The following is a 16724-nucleotide window of genomic DNA, read 5'->3' on the forward strand; positions in this document are numbered from 1 at the left end:
AACTAGCCAAAGGGGTATTCCATACCATCTGACGTCATGCTAAACAATATATAGGGGTGGCTAGCCGGGGGGAGGGGGCCGGACTGCTCGGGGTTAGGCTGGGCATCGGTCAGCGGGTGGTGAGCAATTGCATTGTGCATCACTTGTTTGTACATACTATTATTACTTTCGTATTATCACCATTGTATCATCATTATTATTATTGTTATTATTATTTTTGTTATTTTTTTTTTTTCCTGTCTTATTAAACTGTCTTTATCTCAACTCACGGGCTTCACTTTCCATTTCTCTCCCCCGTCCCAGAGAGGGAGGGGGGAGGGTGAGCGAACGGCTGCGTGGTGTTTAGCTGCCGGTCGGGTTAAACCACGACAGTCTTTTTGGCGCCCAACGTGGGGCCAGAGCCCATCTATATTTGTGGAGTGACAGGGGGATCTCAGCAGTTGACTGTATTGGAGGCTGAAGTGAGTCTGACTGGGAATGAGTGGGAAAAGCACCGCATTGTGACTGGTCCGGATGCTCCATGTATCCTTGGCATAGACTATCTTAGAAGAGGATACTGCAAGGACCCAAAAGGGTTCCGGTGGGCTTTTGGTATTGCTGCCTTAGAGACAGAGGGCATTAAACAATTATCTACCTTGCCTGGTCTCTCAGAGGACCCCTCTGTTGTGGGGTTGCTGAGGGTCGAAGAACAGCAAGTGCCAATTGCTACCACAACTGTGCACCGGCGGCAATATCGCACCAACCGAGACTCCCTGATTCCCATCCATAAGCTAATTCGTCAATTGGAGAGCCAAGGAGTGATCAGCAAGACTCATTCACCTTTCAATAGTCCCATATGGCCAGTGCGAAAGTCAAAGGACCTGCACGGGAGATCCAGTTTTTAGGAATAAAATGGCAAGATGGACGTCGTCAAATCCCAATGGATGTGATCAACAAAATAACAGCTATGTCTCCACCAACTAACAAAAAAGAAACACAGACTTTCCTAGGTGTTGTGGGGTTTTGGAGAATGCACATCCCAAATTACAGTCTGATTGTAAACCCACTCTACCAAGTAACTCGTAAGAAGAATGAGTTTGAATGGGGCCCTGAACAACGACAAGCCTTTGAACAAATCAAGCAGGAAATAGTCCATGCAGTAGCCCTTGGGCCAGTTCGAACAGGACCAGATGTAAAGAATGTGCTCTACACTGCAGCCGGGGAGAACGGCCCCACCTGGAGCCTCTGGCAGAAAGAACCTGGGGAAACTCGAGGTCGGCCTCTGGGGTTTTGGAGTCGGGGATACAGAGGATCTGAGGCCCGCTATACTCCAACTGAAAAAGAGATATTGGCAGCATATGAAGGAGTTCGATCTGCTTCGGAGGTGGTCGGTACTGAAGCGCAGCTCCTCCTAGCACCCCGATTACCGGTACTAGGCTGGATGTTCAAGGGAAGGGTCCCCTCTACGCATCATGCAACTGATGCTACATGGAGCAAGTGGGTTGCACTGATTACTCAGCGGGCTCGAATAGGAAACCCCAGTCGCCCAGGAATATTGGAAGTGATCATGGACTGGCCAGAAGGCAAATACTTTGGGATATCATCAGAGGAGGAGGTGGGTCGTGCTGAAGAAGCCCCACTGTACAACCAGTTGCCAGAGAATGAAAAGAAATATGCCCTGTTCACTGATGGGTCCTGTCGTATTGTGGGGAAGCATCGGAGATGGAAGGCTGCTGTATGGAGTCCTACGCGACGAGTTGCAGAAGCTGCTGAGGGAGAAGGTGAATCGAGTCAGTTTGCAGAAGTGAAAGCCATTCAGCTGGCTTTAGACATTGCTGAACGAGAAAAATGGCCAGTTCTCTATCTCTACACCGATTCATGGATGGTAGCAAATGCCCTGTGGGGATGGTTACAGCAATGGAAGCAAAACAACTGGCAGCGTAGGGGCAAACCTATCTGGGCTGCTGCATTGTGGCAAGATATTGCTGCTCGGGTAGAGAACCTGGCTGTGAAAGTACGCCACGTAGATGCTCATGTGCCCAAGAATCGGGCTACTGAAGAACATCAAAACAACCAGCAGGTGGATCAGGCTGCTAAGATTGAAGTAGCTCAGGTGGACCTGGATTGGCAGCATAAAGGTGAATTATTTATAGCCCGATGGGCCCATGACACTTCAGGCCATCAAGGTAGAGATGCAACATACAGATGGGCTCGTGATCGAGGGGTGGACTTGACCATGGACGCTATAGCACAGGTTATTCATGACTGTGAAACATGTGCTGCAATCAAGCAAGCCAAACGGTCAAAGCCTCTTTGGTATGGAGGACGATGGCTGAAATATAAATATGGAGAGGCCTGGCAGATTGATTACATCACACTCCCTCAAACTCGCAATGGCAAGCGCCACGTACTTACAATGGTGGAAGCAACCACCGGATGGCTGGAAACATATCCTGTGCCTCATGCTACCGCCCGGAACACCATCCTGGGCCTTGAAAAGCAAGTCCTATGGCGACATGGCACCCCAGAAAGAATAGAATCAGACAATGGGACTCACTTCCGAAACAACCTTATAGACACTTGGGCCAAAGAACATGGTATTGAGTGGGTGTATCACATCCCCTATCATGCACCAGCCTCCGGGAAAGTTGAACGATACAATGGCCTGTTAAAGACTACCTTGAAAGCAATGGGCGCTGGGACGTTCAAAAACTGGGATACGCATTTGGCAAAGGCCACCTGGTTAGTCAATACTAGGGGATCTACCAACCGAGCTGGACCTGCCCAATCAAACCTGTTACGTACTGTAGATGGGGATAAAGTTCCTGTAGTGCATGTAAAAAATATGCTGGGTAAAACAGTCTGGGCTACTCCTGCCTCAGGAAAAGGCAAACCTATTCGTGGAATTGTTTTCGCTCAGGGACCTGGATATACTTGGTGGGTGATGCAAAAGAACGGAGAGGTCCGGTGTGTACCTCAAGGAGATTTAATACTGGGTGAGAATAGCCCATGAACTGAATTGCACCATGTTAAATAGTATATTATACTGTATGTTATCACTACCATGATTACTATAGGTGACTAATTAGAATGTATGGAAAAGAGTGTAACCTGAGCATGACATAAATGGTATGGAATAAGGGGTGGATAGATGTCCTGGTTTCAGTTAGCACAGAATTAATTTTCTTCCTAGTAGCTGGTGGAATGCTGTGTTTTGGCTTAGAATGAGAAGAGTGCTGATAACACCCCGATGCTTTAATTGTTGCAGAGCAGTGCTTATACTAAGCCAAGGACATCTCAGCCTTTGCTCTGTCCTGCCAACGGGCAGGCTGGGGGGTGCAGTAAGAGCTGGGAGGGGACAGACCCAGGACAGGTGACCCAAACTAGCCAAAGGGGTATTCCATACCATCTGACGTCATGCTAAACAATATATAGGGGTGGCTAGCCGGGGGGAGGGGGCCGGACTGCTCGGGGTTAGGCTGGGCATCGGTCAGCGGGTGGTGAGCAATTGCATTGTGCATCACTTGTTTGTACATACTATTATTACTTTCGTATTATCACCATTGTATCATCATTATTATTATTGTTATTATTATTTTTGTTATTTTTTTTTTTTCCTGTCTTATTAAACTGTCTTTATCTCAACTCACGGGCTTCACTTTCCATTTCTCTCCCCCGTCCCAGAGAGGGAGGGGGGAGGGTGAGCGAACGGCTGCGTGGTGTTTAGCTGCCGGTCGGGTTAAACCACGACAGATAGATACGAAGTATCCAGGTATGCATGGAACAAAATCCGTCTTGCATTCAATCATCAATTTCAAGACTAGATTCTGTGACATTAATTCTTATCAGATAGTCTCTCTGGATTTAGTACACACTTGCAAACTAAGCAGGACTCAGCAGGAATAGTGGTTGTGGTAATTGGCCTTTTATTAAATGACCTAATTCAGCTTCTATTGATTAAATCAAAGTGGAGCTGTTGAAGTGACCACATTCCTGATATTTCTTACAGGCCTTAGCCAAATTCTACTGAATACAGTAGGAAATCTGTTGGTTTTGCAGCCTTCAGGCAAGCTGCTGTTTCCTTTTATATACCAGAAATATCAAATTGCAGAGAGAAGAAAAAACAGAAACAAATTAGAAACACATCCATGCAACTACCCTGATTTTCAGGTGGATGTCTTTGTCACTTGAAAAAGCAGAAAACAATTTTCTGAGTGATGTTTTTAAATTCATTTATGTTTCTGATGGTACAGCCTGAAACTGTTTACTCTTCCTGTTGATTTTTTTCCTAGTAACTGTTGTCACTCCAGGCTCTAATCTAATCTCATGCCAGGTTCACAGTGGTGTAACTTAGTTGATTTGATATTCATGAGGTACAACAATGTGAGAAGAAAATATATTGCTATGAATTATTAAAGGATAATTGAACACCTGCTAGATATTAATTTAGCTCAGCAGAGTTTAACAATACATTCTATTTGTAACAGAGGGCTTTCAGTGAATGAGAATATAATGCTATAAAATTTTACCTTGAATTAGCCTTTTAATTATATGTTTATTTTTACTATCTTTGTCTCAATAATAGATTGTCTTGCCCAGTTCCTAAAATTTTAGATTTCATTTCCAATGAGCAGGTGATAGTCAGTTATAAAAACCTGTTGTCTCAGCAAATTCAAGTTCTTGTAATAGAAATGCAGAGTAGGACTGTTTATGAAGATAAAAATGTAGACTACATCATAGAAATCTTTTTTTTTTTTTACAAGATTGTGTGATTTTCTTGCCTTTTTTCTGGTTTTGACTATTTTTACTGGGACATGATGTCCCAAAAGGAAAGGTTATTCCTTCTTAACATACTGAAAATAAAACAATTTTTCTTAATTTTAGCAGGGAGTCTTATTTTCACAAAATGAACCCATTTTATTTCCTGTAGTTCAGGAAGCAACATGTTAACCCTTTTTCTCTAGCTATGATTCTACTTAAAGGTGCCAGCATCAAAGAAAGAATAATGGGTGCTATGTTTTGCCCAGTTTTTAATTTACTTCAATGAAGGAAAGAGTTAGGAAAAAACACTGAGAAGGAATCTGTCTTTCTCATATAAATACACATTCTCCATTAGTAAACTACTAAGTAAACATATCATTATATAACTTTTTTTTTTTTTTTTAATTTTTCATTGATTGTACCAAATTCCATTTAGCAAGGTGACAGCCTTAGCTGGTGGCAGCCTTGTTTTTCTGTTACTTTTCACAGTACTTTTCACTGCTTTAGAATAAGGCTGTGGATTGCCCAAGGTCTGCGGAAGGCCACAAGTTTTAAAACCACTGCTTGAAGAGCATGCGTTAGAACTTCCTCCATGTGTCCTAGCATGTTACTCAGATTTGGAAACAGGGTTCAGCCAAAAGAAGAAAGCAACAATGAAATAAAATAAAAGTTTCTCTGTTTTATCTTCAGCTCTTAGATCTCACTATTTGCCATGTCAAATAAAGGTATAAGAAGGTGGGTCAGAAAACTTCTTCAGGAAGAGTAAATTGCCAAAGAGGTTGAAACAGATGATCAACAGTTATGTATTATATTTAGCCCTTCATCCAAGAGGAAAAACATACTTGAAAAGAGCAAGAATCCCTATGATTAAGAGACACTGATTGATCTGTCTAGTTATCACCTCATAAATGGGAGACTGCATAGAACCTTGTACTTCAGTGATCATACAAAATTGAGGGTGGTCAACAAATTTTGTTTGCAAATGGTTAGCTAAAGTTTCGTTGTTCTCAGGTTTTAAAAAAGGAACGATGTCCTATTGCTATTTCCATTTATTTTGCAGTCTTTAATGAAAAACACATAGCTCCACCTACAGTTTTCTCTAAATGCAGGGGACAGAAAGCTTAACAAGTCAAACAGACACACATTTCTAGTGATGGGAGCTTTGCTGGCCTCTATCAGAAACCAGGTGGCCATATGCCTTTGTGATCCTGCACAGTGCAGTGGGCAAAAGCAAAGAGCTGTACCTGGAAGTAATGCTCCATTTGCTGGTTGGAAACGATAGCTTTGAAATGAGGGCTACTTAATTCTCATTTCACATGAATTATTAAAGCATAGGTGATCACCTAATTTTAAAAAATATGTCATTATCTCCTAATTTATGAACTCATTTGGTTTCTACTCATCTTCATTCCATTATCTACTAACATTTTCCCTATGTTGGTTAGTGTCGGGTCTCAAATATACTCTTCCCGTGTTGCCTAGGAAATTATCACTCACCAATGAGCTAGAAGCTTCTTTTAACTGTAATTTTTTGGAGATTTGTCCTTTATATATGTCTCCTTTGTGTGTGGGGATACATTTCACAGGCCAGAAGTAATAGAGTTACTGTGTGCCAATACAGATACACAGAAGCCCTAAAATGATTAAATTTAAACTTTTTTTTTTTTTTTGAATGAGCATTCAAAGAAAAGGAAATGAAATGTGAAAGTTGCATTAGCATAACATTATAGAATCATCTTAAATGTGATATTGTGTGATAAGTACTGTAGAAATTCCTATCATTAAAAATAAATAAAGTTAAATAGATAAACCTTGAATTAAGACGGGAAATTTGTGAGCTTTAATACAGCTGTCTAAATGTGATTTAACAGAAGAAGACTTATTCACAACTTGGACTTCTAGGTGCTACTGTAATGTAAATAATAATGTGTGAAATTACTCTCCAGAAAGAAAGAAATGGAGAAGATTGCACTCTTTTAGCCTTACCCATATGGTCAGATCATTTAAATCCTTTCTTCTGAATTAATGAACCATAATAAATGAAGCATTCAATAATAAAGAACCAAAATTGTATCTCATACAAATAACTGACCTCCTTCAAGAAAATGCACCTGTTTATCTAAAAATTCATATATATTAGCCTTTAAGCTCCAATGTCTGTATTGTTTTTATAGAAATGATGATATCAAATAGAAACAGATGTTCACATAACTGTTTTTCTTTAATGTTCAGAAATGTTATGGAGATATTTCAGGATAAATATTTTTTCTTTGTTTCAGATCATACCAAGACAGTCATTACTCTGTTTCACTACTGGATTACAGATATCCTTCCTGTGAGGAACAGGAAATAAAGCCTTGCCTGGGTCCACATGTGCAGGGTTAAAATTTAATATACAAGCTCTTAACCAAGTAGCAATTATTCAGGAAGAGCACTGTCAATATACATTCTACACCTTCAGGTAAAATAATTATTTTTCATTGTTAAAAACTCCAGAAGACAATAAACGGTACAACTACATATGATTTTTGTTCTTGGTCAAGAATTACACATACGCTGTATGGCCTGAATCTCCAGCTGGATGAGTGTGTATATTTCACTTTGGGATATGGGCCGTATCTAAAATGATTAAGTTTGTAACAAGTATTTTGTTTAAGAGGTATAGTAATTTTTATGTTTATTAATTGATAGTTCCTTTCTGGAAGTTTTATATCTTGACTTTTCTTGTTTATGTGATATATATAACTGTCTACCTGAAACATAAAAATATTGTATTTTTATATGTATTTTTATATTTATTAAATTGAAGCAAAAATGCATCTGAGGACTGTATTTTTGCTGAATAAACTGATAAATTATGGAAGTCAATAAATTTCTATACCTGCATCATGTAGGTACTCTTTGGAATTATACAGGAGCTTTTCAGAACAATTCCATTGCCCAGTGTATTACGATTTTGTGGGCTTCACTGACTGAAGAACTACAGAACTGGGTTCTCTTACTGATTACTGTGCTGTCCTTCTGCACTAGCATTTATCTTTGTGTAGACGATACAATAGATTATATCCATGGCGTAGTTGTAAAACGATTTTAAACCCTGAAAAAAAATGCTTTGTAAGCGAGGGACTCTTCTCTCAGCTGAGTCATTTACCTGATACAGGTGATATAGGGGAAGCTGTTTCATGTCCTAAGGTCTCGGTTTCCTCATCAGTACAATGGGGACAACATATTTATCTCTGCCAACATGTGCTTGGAGATATACTACTGGCAAGTACTGTATAAATACAGCATGTTTTTTGCTTTGTCTTTTTATTATGTTGCCTGGTATATCCTATTGTAAGGCACTGTTTTAGTGATACTTTTGTATATACAACCATACCTCTTTCTCATTAGTTAGAAAAAAAAATAGAAGGGTCATGCCAAAGGATAGCAGGTACAGAAAAAATGGTGTTATGGCTAAGTCAAGTGTGTGCAACCCTGGAGAACTTGAGTTAGGTTTTTATCTGTTAGGAAAGATATCTAAATCAGGCCTCACACAGAGGAAACTAACAGCATATTCCCCATTGTGAAGTTCCTGACTTGCTAACACATAAGCACTGAATTGTAGCTGTGGTTTTTCACTGAGCTGCTGTGTGCCTCAGCCCCGCAGCTGGAGAATAAAGAAAATGTCACTTGAATGTGAGCACCTAGGTACCCTATAGACAGACCCCACAGGAAATGAATCACCTCATCCTCAGATTGAGGTGTGAATGTTGTGCAGTAAGTGAGGCTTCATAACCACACCAAAAGGGTATATAGCAGCTCATTAGGTAAGCATCATCTATCCCGTACAGTGAAAATTAAAAAAATAAATGGAACTGTGTAATTAAAGACAGTATCATAAAACACAAGTCCAAAACAGGTAAAATTAGGACTGTGCAAACAACTGTAATTCCTGCATTTCCTGATACTTGAGGGACTGTGTTAAGGGATGCTATAAGGCTGGTGCCTTTGATGGGCTCCAGGACCTGGGGATTTGATTCCTGCTCCTTTGCTGGAGCCCAACCTGGTGCTCCTGGAGACCTGGATGTCCCTCAGTCCCTCCGTCTCACAACGATGGATGCACCTGCAGTTCTCGTGTTTCTGACTGACAGACTGCCACAGTCAGGGCACTGTCTTTAACAACACCCATGAGTAACCCTGCTAAGCCTTGCATAAAACCTAAGTACAGACAATCACTGCACCGAGCCTGTCTGAATTTAAGAAGAGATTGGACTGTGCACTTAGTCACATGGTCTGAACTTTTGGGTAGACCTGTGCAGTGTCAAGAGTCGGACTTGATGATCCTTAAGGGTCCCTTCCAACTCAGGATATTCTATGATTCTATGAATCATCTTCTCTGCCCTATTATGACCAAAGCTCACTAGTGAAAACACACATACCTTCACTTTCTAGATGCAAAGGCATACTCACATTCGCGGATCCCTCAAATGTCAGCACGAGCACTCAGCCTGTCTGATATCCCTGCCTGAATCCTGGGCCCTCTCAGCTGCTCTTTGGGTCTCCTGCTCCTCATCTAGTCCAGCCTGACGCACTCCATCCAACAGATGCACACCTTCAGACCCGTCACACAAGCACCCTGATCCTTCCACTGTCAGCCTGGCCTCGGCCTCTCTGCCCAGACCCTGAGCCTCCTACTCACTGAGTAGTCCAGCTTGAAGCTTTGTACATGTACACAGACACACAAATCAGACTAGGAGAAAATAAAAATACTGTTCCCCCTGGTTTCTGATGCTGAGACCCTCGCTCAGTCCAGTGACTGGCACCACAGACGTGGAGGCTGCTGTCACCCAAGGTCTGTCTCCAGATGCTGGTTCTTAGTTCACTTGCTCTAGCTTCTGCATTGGAGGGTATCTGGAATTTGCAGCACTCACACAGGGGATAGAGAATGAGATTTACATGCAAAGATAATTTAAAAGGATTAATTAGAAAATGGAATGGACTGTGGGGATCAGGGGCAGGGTTCAGTTAGATAACTGGTCTGACTTGTGGCTGCTTACATGTGACTGCCCCCTTTTAGCCTTTCTCCTCTAATCTCCCCTTTTTCCTCCCCATTCCCCCTTTTTCTCTCTTTTAGCCTTTCTCCTAAACATTCCTTAATAAATTATGCATCGTCCCACAGGCCCTCCTTGTGTATCCATAACCCAGTTTATCTTTTTACCCCTTCTTATGTTACAAAGTCCAGATTGGTGATCTCCAGAGCTATGCCTGTAGTTTCTTAATGGACCATCAATTAGTGACTGGAGAGCTTTAGTCCTTACTATAATCTCTGTTATTGCTTGCTGTGGGTTTTGTTTATTGCTCTCTCTGTTACTTATGATTCCCTTTGAAGTGAAAAGGTCCTTGATCTGACATGAATGAACATTCCACATGCCCTTACAGATTGGCTTTGTAACCTTAGTAATGTTATTTTCACCTCAGGTAATGGATTTAGTTGTTGCATAAGCAGTTTCTTTATTGACTTTTTTAACCCGTGTATGTCAAGAAAAGGCCTGCTATTACCCAAGCATACAAAGGAAAGAGTGCAGAAAGTCCCCTGGTTCTTAGTCATAGTAAGCAAAACTTGAAAAACCTTCTATGCTGTTGGTAGCCCATACAAGTCCCTGTATATGCTGTAGTTAGATAGGGTCACGCTCCATTTACTTCCTATCTGTTACCTTCCTAGAATTGATTACACACAGTGCTAAGGGTTGTGTGTTGTTTATGGACTGGGAGAAGCTAAGATTCCCAAAAGAAGTACACTTTTGATGATGTAGAAACATGTTTTATATGTATATATGTGACATGTATGATAGGTGGGGAAAAAGTTGCACATTAACTGAGAGTAGGCTGGTGGTCAGTTTACCAGATTTTACTTAAACATGTTTTCTGGGCTGAAATATTATTTTGCTTTTTAGTTGTTTATGCAGTTTATTGGGCAATTTTATTATGATAAGACCTTAACTTTATTATGGTTTTCATTGTGGGTAGGACCTTTCAAAGAGGTGGTAAAAGAATTTAATCGTGGAATGCCATCCTTAGTATAACAGAATTCTGCATTAAGAATTTCTCTTTATTATTTCTGTTTCAATGCTTAGCCACTTCTCGTACTAGTAAAATGATTTATTAATTAAGCTGAATCTTAAATAGCTGCACACAGAGGAACAGATACGGGTATCTTTGCTAATCAGCAATATTTGTACTGTCAGCAGTCTAATCCCAGAATGTGAATAAAATTTCTTAAATCAAAAATGTTCTTTTGCTTGAATGGGGCAATAATGGAGAAAAGACTGGTTTCAGTCTCTCTTTTTTCCTTTCGTTTCAACCACTGTCTGAGCCTTATATTTAGTGCAGAAATGAACTGGTCCTAACAAAGCTAGCCTGGGAAACATTTCAGAGCATAGCAAGTCAGTGGCAGTGATATCTGATGTCTTTGTAAATGACCTGTGATATGAGCTGAATCTTACACTTATCAAACCTACCGCTAACAGGGATTATAAAGAGCAGAGGATAAAGTAAAATCTGAGATGTCTGAGAGTTCAGAAAATAGGACCATATCCAAGCAGATATGTCGTAGATCGTCGCTGGAGATAAAAACAGTCACACAAGTTTACTTGTTTCTGAAACAAACACACCAAACAATGGCGTGCTCAACTGTAAGATGCAGAAGAACACTTTAAAGCAACATGTGGGAGTACACAGCAGAAAGATCTAGTTTAAAAGCAAAAGAAAAGGACATTACCCATCCTATAATAGTATCAGTTAGGCAATGTACTAAAAATGACAGGGGGAAGCATTATTTGGTTCAATGTTTAACACTCTATTTGCAGTAAAAAAGATTTCACACACCAGAATTTTAATGCGTAGTCACTTTTCTGTGCTCCTCTAAAAGAAGTGATGCTGATTCTCCCTATACCTTTTATTGTTTACCCAAACAGGGTTATAACCAACACATCCAGGATATAAAAACTGAAAACTGTAAATTAATCTCTATCAGTAAACACAGTGTGTTTTTACTCCACTGTACGTAGCTCCATCAACATAAAAGATATAACTTTTACATTAATAAAAAAAAAGCTTACATAGACTCCAAGAGTAGGAAAAATTTAAGGATTGACTAAAAAGCAGCCTGCATGTGGATTCAAGAGTTGATTTTCTAGTTTGCATAATTGAACATTACATAGCAAGGGAGAAATAGCAGCTTGGTGGAAGTGAAGATGAAGACGGGCTCTGAGTAGATGTTGGTCCCTTCCCTACTCCATGTAGAAAGAAAACAGGATGAAGTAGTTTTGAGCCTCTGCAGTAGTGAATATCTGGTCACTGCTTGTATGCAAGAGTATGAGTCCAAAGCCATTGTTGCTATATATAAGTACATGGTTTATTCTCAAAATTGCCTTTAAGGCCCTAATTCTTTTCTTCTGTGGCTAAGATAATATGGGGAGCAGTCCCTATTGCTATAGAGTTTTACTGTTTCTTAAATGGTGCAGTATTTTTATAGCACTTTGCAGTCTTGTAGGGTTATAAATTCCCTAAAGTGTTTTCTATGGCAGCTGGCTTTTCTCCCCTGTACCAGTACAGAGGGGTGCTGCTCCGTAGGCTGAATCTCTGAAATGCCATGTTGAAAAAAAAGCCTTTCAAAAAAAGCCACGGAAGGAAAAAAAGTGGTGAGTGGCAGCATGAAAGCAGAAAATTGTTAAGCTGTCTTTGAAGAAAACATACTTCACTCAGTAGTATCAGGTATATCATAAAAACAGTCCAGAGATGTAGAATGAAAAGTTGTGTGTATTAGGCTTGTATGGTATGCTGTATCAACAGTAAAGAGTAGAAGTGGGGAAAAAAAAAAAAAAAAACTGTTAAGAATGGAAAAATGCTGATATTTAGGCCAACCTCAGGTTGTAGTTAAGATTTTGTGAATAATTGCTTCAACCCTAGGTTGTACGTAAGGAGGGCTGCATTGCATGTGCTTGTGTAGCTAATTTAGCTTCATTGTTAACTACTTGGTCCTCTGCATTGCATCTAAGTAATTTTTTTTTGAATAGGATAATTATAATGTCTGAGTATTTCACGATTTTAATACATGTTTTCTTAAACGAAGAAGAATTATATTTTTAAACTGCCAAATATATGCTGAACATAGCCACGGCGGAAAAACACACTACATACTTATAAAGAAAAAGGAGAAGCTTAGAAATGCTGTGTATGTTTCCTACGTCTAAAAATCTAGGGAAGAACTTTGTATTTTATGTATTATTTGAAAACAGTATAAGTGCTCCATAGTCAGTAAAGGCCAAACGTACAGCTTTAATAAGGACATTCTCCGAGCCAAGTGCTTAACTTGGTAGAATAAATAGTCTGTGTTCAGCTTAATGAACTATATACAGCTGTAAAATACATAAACAAGCTGTAGTTCTCTTTTACATTGTTACATCCTATTTTAGGGTGCATTAAAAAAAAAAAGTGTTATCTTAGATTGAAGAGGTCTGCACAAAAATAGGGAAGGAATGAATCTCTGGTTTAATTCCTTCTTTTCTGTTACATCAACTGTAGGCTGCTATAGGTTGCGTCAACTAGAGGCTGCTTTTCTTCTCTTTCAAGATCTTTGCCAGTCTCCTCAGTCCCTCGGTGCACAGATGGTTCCTCCATTCTCTCTGCCTCTGGTACAAGCTTCCATCACCCATTTGCTATGTTTTCAGATTAACACTTGTGTGGTTTTTCTCCACAGACCTCTACAGAGCAGTCTTTCTGTCTTCTTCCTTGCCTTCTTTAAAACAGTCCTTTGCCATAATGCTGCCCAACAGCTCGGCAGCAGCTAGGTCAGTAGTGTGCTAAGACAACTGCCTACTGTGATGACTAATGTTGCCTTATTGTATCTGTATACTCCCACATCAATCTGCCTATTTTCTCATCTGTTTTTTCTTAAGCTAGAAGCAATTTGACGCAGGGATTGTGAATTTGTACAGCACCCAGCACAATGCTATTACATCTCAGGTGTGCTAGGGTAATGTAACAGCTTAAACTATGATAAGGAATATGCTAGAAAATTTTGTAAGCAAGGTGCTGATGGTTAAAAATAGCATAATCATTTTATATTGCACACGTGATCTGTCTACTGAAACAAGGACCAGGTACTCCCTAGTATATGCATTGGAGGCAGTGTTCATCTTCCTAAGGAGAGCTTGGAGGCTTGCAGGCTGGGATTCACTTCTCCTAACTTTGATTTCTGCAGTGTAGATATTTCCATCTGAGAACCTTTAAAATCACTGGATGAAATAGATACCTGTACAGCCCGGTGTAACTGATCACTTCTAGACATCTATTTTAGGATGAGAACAGTGGTACAGAGAGAAGAACTTCTGCCTTTACGTTGGCTGTTATGGGAGCATAAACAAGCAGGTCAGATGGAAACATCTACATTGCAGGCACCTGGATCTTGTTGAAAAAAATGCACTCACTGCAACTAAGACAGGAGGGTACATTTTGCATTACTAAAGCATCACCTGCTCAAGGTGCTGGTCTGGTAGTGGCAAGCTTCTTCAGCTTGGATGGGGCCATGACCCCTCTTCTTGCTGCTTTCACACCTTCTGTTGGGAAACCAGTGCCCAGAGGTGGTAAAAGGGAGAAGAGAAAAGAGTACAGCTGTGCTTGGAACTCACCCAGCGCATGCTGAGGAGGGGCTTCTCCTCCTTTCCTCTCCTTCCCATTACGCACTCATGCACAAGGTGGCCTAAAGCAAACTGGTTACCCGTTACCTGTGTTTGGGAGAGTGAACCGATGGCAAATAAAGCATCAAATCATAGGAGTAATCGCCAAGCTCTGTAGATGTAATGATAGCTGTTTGATCTGAATCTGATGTGGTAGGAGCTTAAAGTGAAGGTCGTGTTCAAATCTGCTTGGAATTCAGAGAAAGCACCTTAGCTTATTACCATTACTATAGTGCTGGATTCTATTTACATTGGTAAACAGTTTAAAATACTTGACATGTTATTCAATTAAATCTCTGATTGCTAACTGACAGACCAAAGTGCATCGATTTTTCCAACCACATTAAGCTAAGTACATGGCACAGTGTTTCATTAGCCCGTCTGCTTAACCCTTCCACATTAATTCAATTACCCAGTATAAAATTAATGTGTAAAATATTAAATAACTCTAAACTTTTAAATTAGAAGGCATTGCAAGAATATATTAATCTTGATAGTGTCTGACACATACTTATTACCGGGTGATTTACAGTCTGCTCTGAATCACATTGTTATACAGATGGCAAAAGTCACTCAGGGAGTTTTTTTCTTTGTATTCTCTCAGTAAATTGATAGATTGATGGAGGTTAAGGCAGAAAAGGACAGGAGATTATCTTCTGTGACCCCATCTGGATATCAGGCCATAAATTTTCCTTTTACTTCAGGATGGAGACCAGTAACTTGACTCTGACAAAAGCACAATTTGTTTTTTTGGCTAAAGGAAGTCTTGTGCAGAGACAGGCAAGCTTGATTTAAAGGCATCAAGAAATGAAGACTTAGCCTCCTTGGTCATTTATTTCACTACCCAGTCACTCTTACTGTTAGAAATCCGTGTTATTTTTTTTATTTGAATTTGTCTAAATTTAACTTTCAACCATTAGTTCTTGGTATGCTTTTCTACACTAGATTAAAATAGCCCCTCACTAGCCAGTATTTTGTCTGTAAAAGCATTTGAACACTGTAATCAAGCTACAAGGCAACCTCCTTTTTGGTAACCTGAGAGGATTGTCTCTTTAAATTACTTGCTTTAAGGCATTTTCTACAGTCTTCAAATCATTTTTATGGCTCTCTTCTACATTGTCTCCTTTTTTTTTACATCACTTAGAGAACAAGTGTGTGTGAACTGCACACAGAACCTCATTTAAAATCTCAGCAGTGCCAACTTTCTCCATCGTTTATATCCACTTTTTGCCATACGATTGTGTAGAGTCCATGTTGAATTATTTGCCATGTTAAAAGAACCCATAGCTAATCTTGAAATTTATTGCTTTCTAGGATATAGTCCCAGGTTCTGTCCTTCTTGTTCTGACCTTTTGTGTGGTCATATCAACATTAATTTTCTTTGACTATGTCTAAATTAGTAAATGATAGATTGCTTTGTGTGCCTATACTGCTTTCATTAATGCCTACTGGCTGCTAATCTTGGAGTCATCTGCAAACTTTTCCAGCAATGATTATATGTTTTCTTACAAATCATTAATAAAAATTCTGAACGGTGTTGAATCAAATACAATTCTTTATGGGATCCAAAGAGAAATAGATCCAATAGAGAAATTATGCCAGTCACAATGCCCTATTTCTTCCTTCTTTTGGAAAACTGAACACAGACCATCTAACTGATTTATAATTTAACATGCACTTTATTGTCTGCTATGCTTTTTTTTTTTTTCTTTTGGTCAGAAAGTCATGTGGCACTAGGTAACTCCACATGAGTCTAAATAGCACAATTTGTAATGACTGCTGCTCTCGACAAATATTTATTCATTTTTCTGCAAGAGCAAGCGTTATTTTTTTTAGGTAAGGATAAGAGTCCAAACTAAAGACACATTACAAAAATATGTAAATCTTTGTTTTTAAAGTATATCTAAGAGGAAGCAGAATACATGAAAAGCATTCACTTAAATGGCCTTTCAACTTTGTCTTATGTGTTTATTTTGCATTTGCTGCTCTGCAGGGAATGGTTTGTGTTAGTTAAGAATGTTTATTCTGAAAGACCCCTTGTTTTTAAACATCAAAGGAAAAATTGTAGTTGTTTCTTTTTCTGCAATATGTGATCCATAACTTTAGTTCTGTCACCAAAATGCAATGTGCTGTTGTGTTTCCAGTATTCTCTGTGTTCAACAAGACAATCCTGTGATGGTGTCTAGTGTGTGTATTATTGGTTGTGTTGCAGCCGATAATTGAAGGAAGATCCCTGCAAAAAGCACATTATCTACTGATGAAAAA

General features: G+C 39.6%; 1 protein-coding gene across 2 annotated transcripts in view; it reads left to right on the top strand.

Moving 5' to 3' along the window:
* ERICH1 (glutamate rich 1) overlaps window positions 1-16724 on the top strand; it is a 102175-nt gene that overhangs the window by 66657 nt on the left and 18794 nt on the right. Inside the window, exon 6 of one of the 2 annotated variants that reach the window (XR_014317102.1) lies at window positions 7020-7201. Coding sequence is in view for 1 of the 2 variants with exons in the window: in XM_082755803.1 (XP_082611929.1) it covers window positions 7020-7093 (74 nt within the window). In the remaining variant the exon portion in view is untranslated. Of the gene's footprint in view, window positions 1-7019; window positions 7589-16724 lie in introns of those variants that run through there. The other variant, XM_082755803.1, reaches the window with a different exon arrangement.

Source organism: Aythya marila (assembly GCF_965140915.1).
Source record: "Aythya marila genome assembly, chromosome: 3".
In the NCBI taxonomy this organism is placed as follows: Eukaryota; Metazoa; Chordata; class Aves; order Anseriformes; family Anatidae; genus Aythya; species Aythya marila.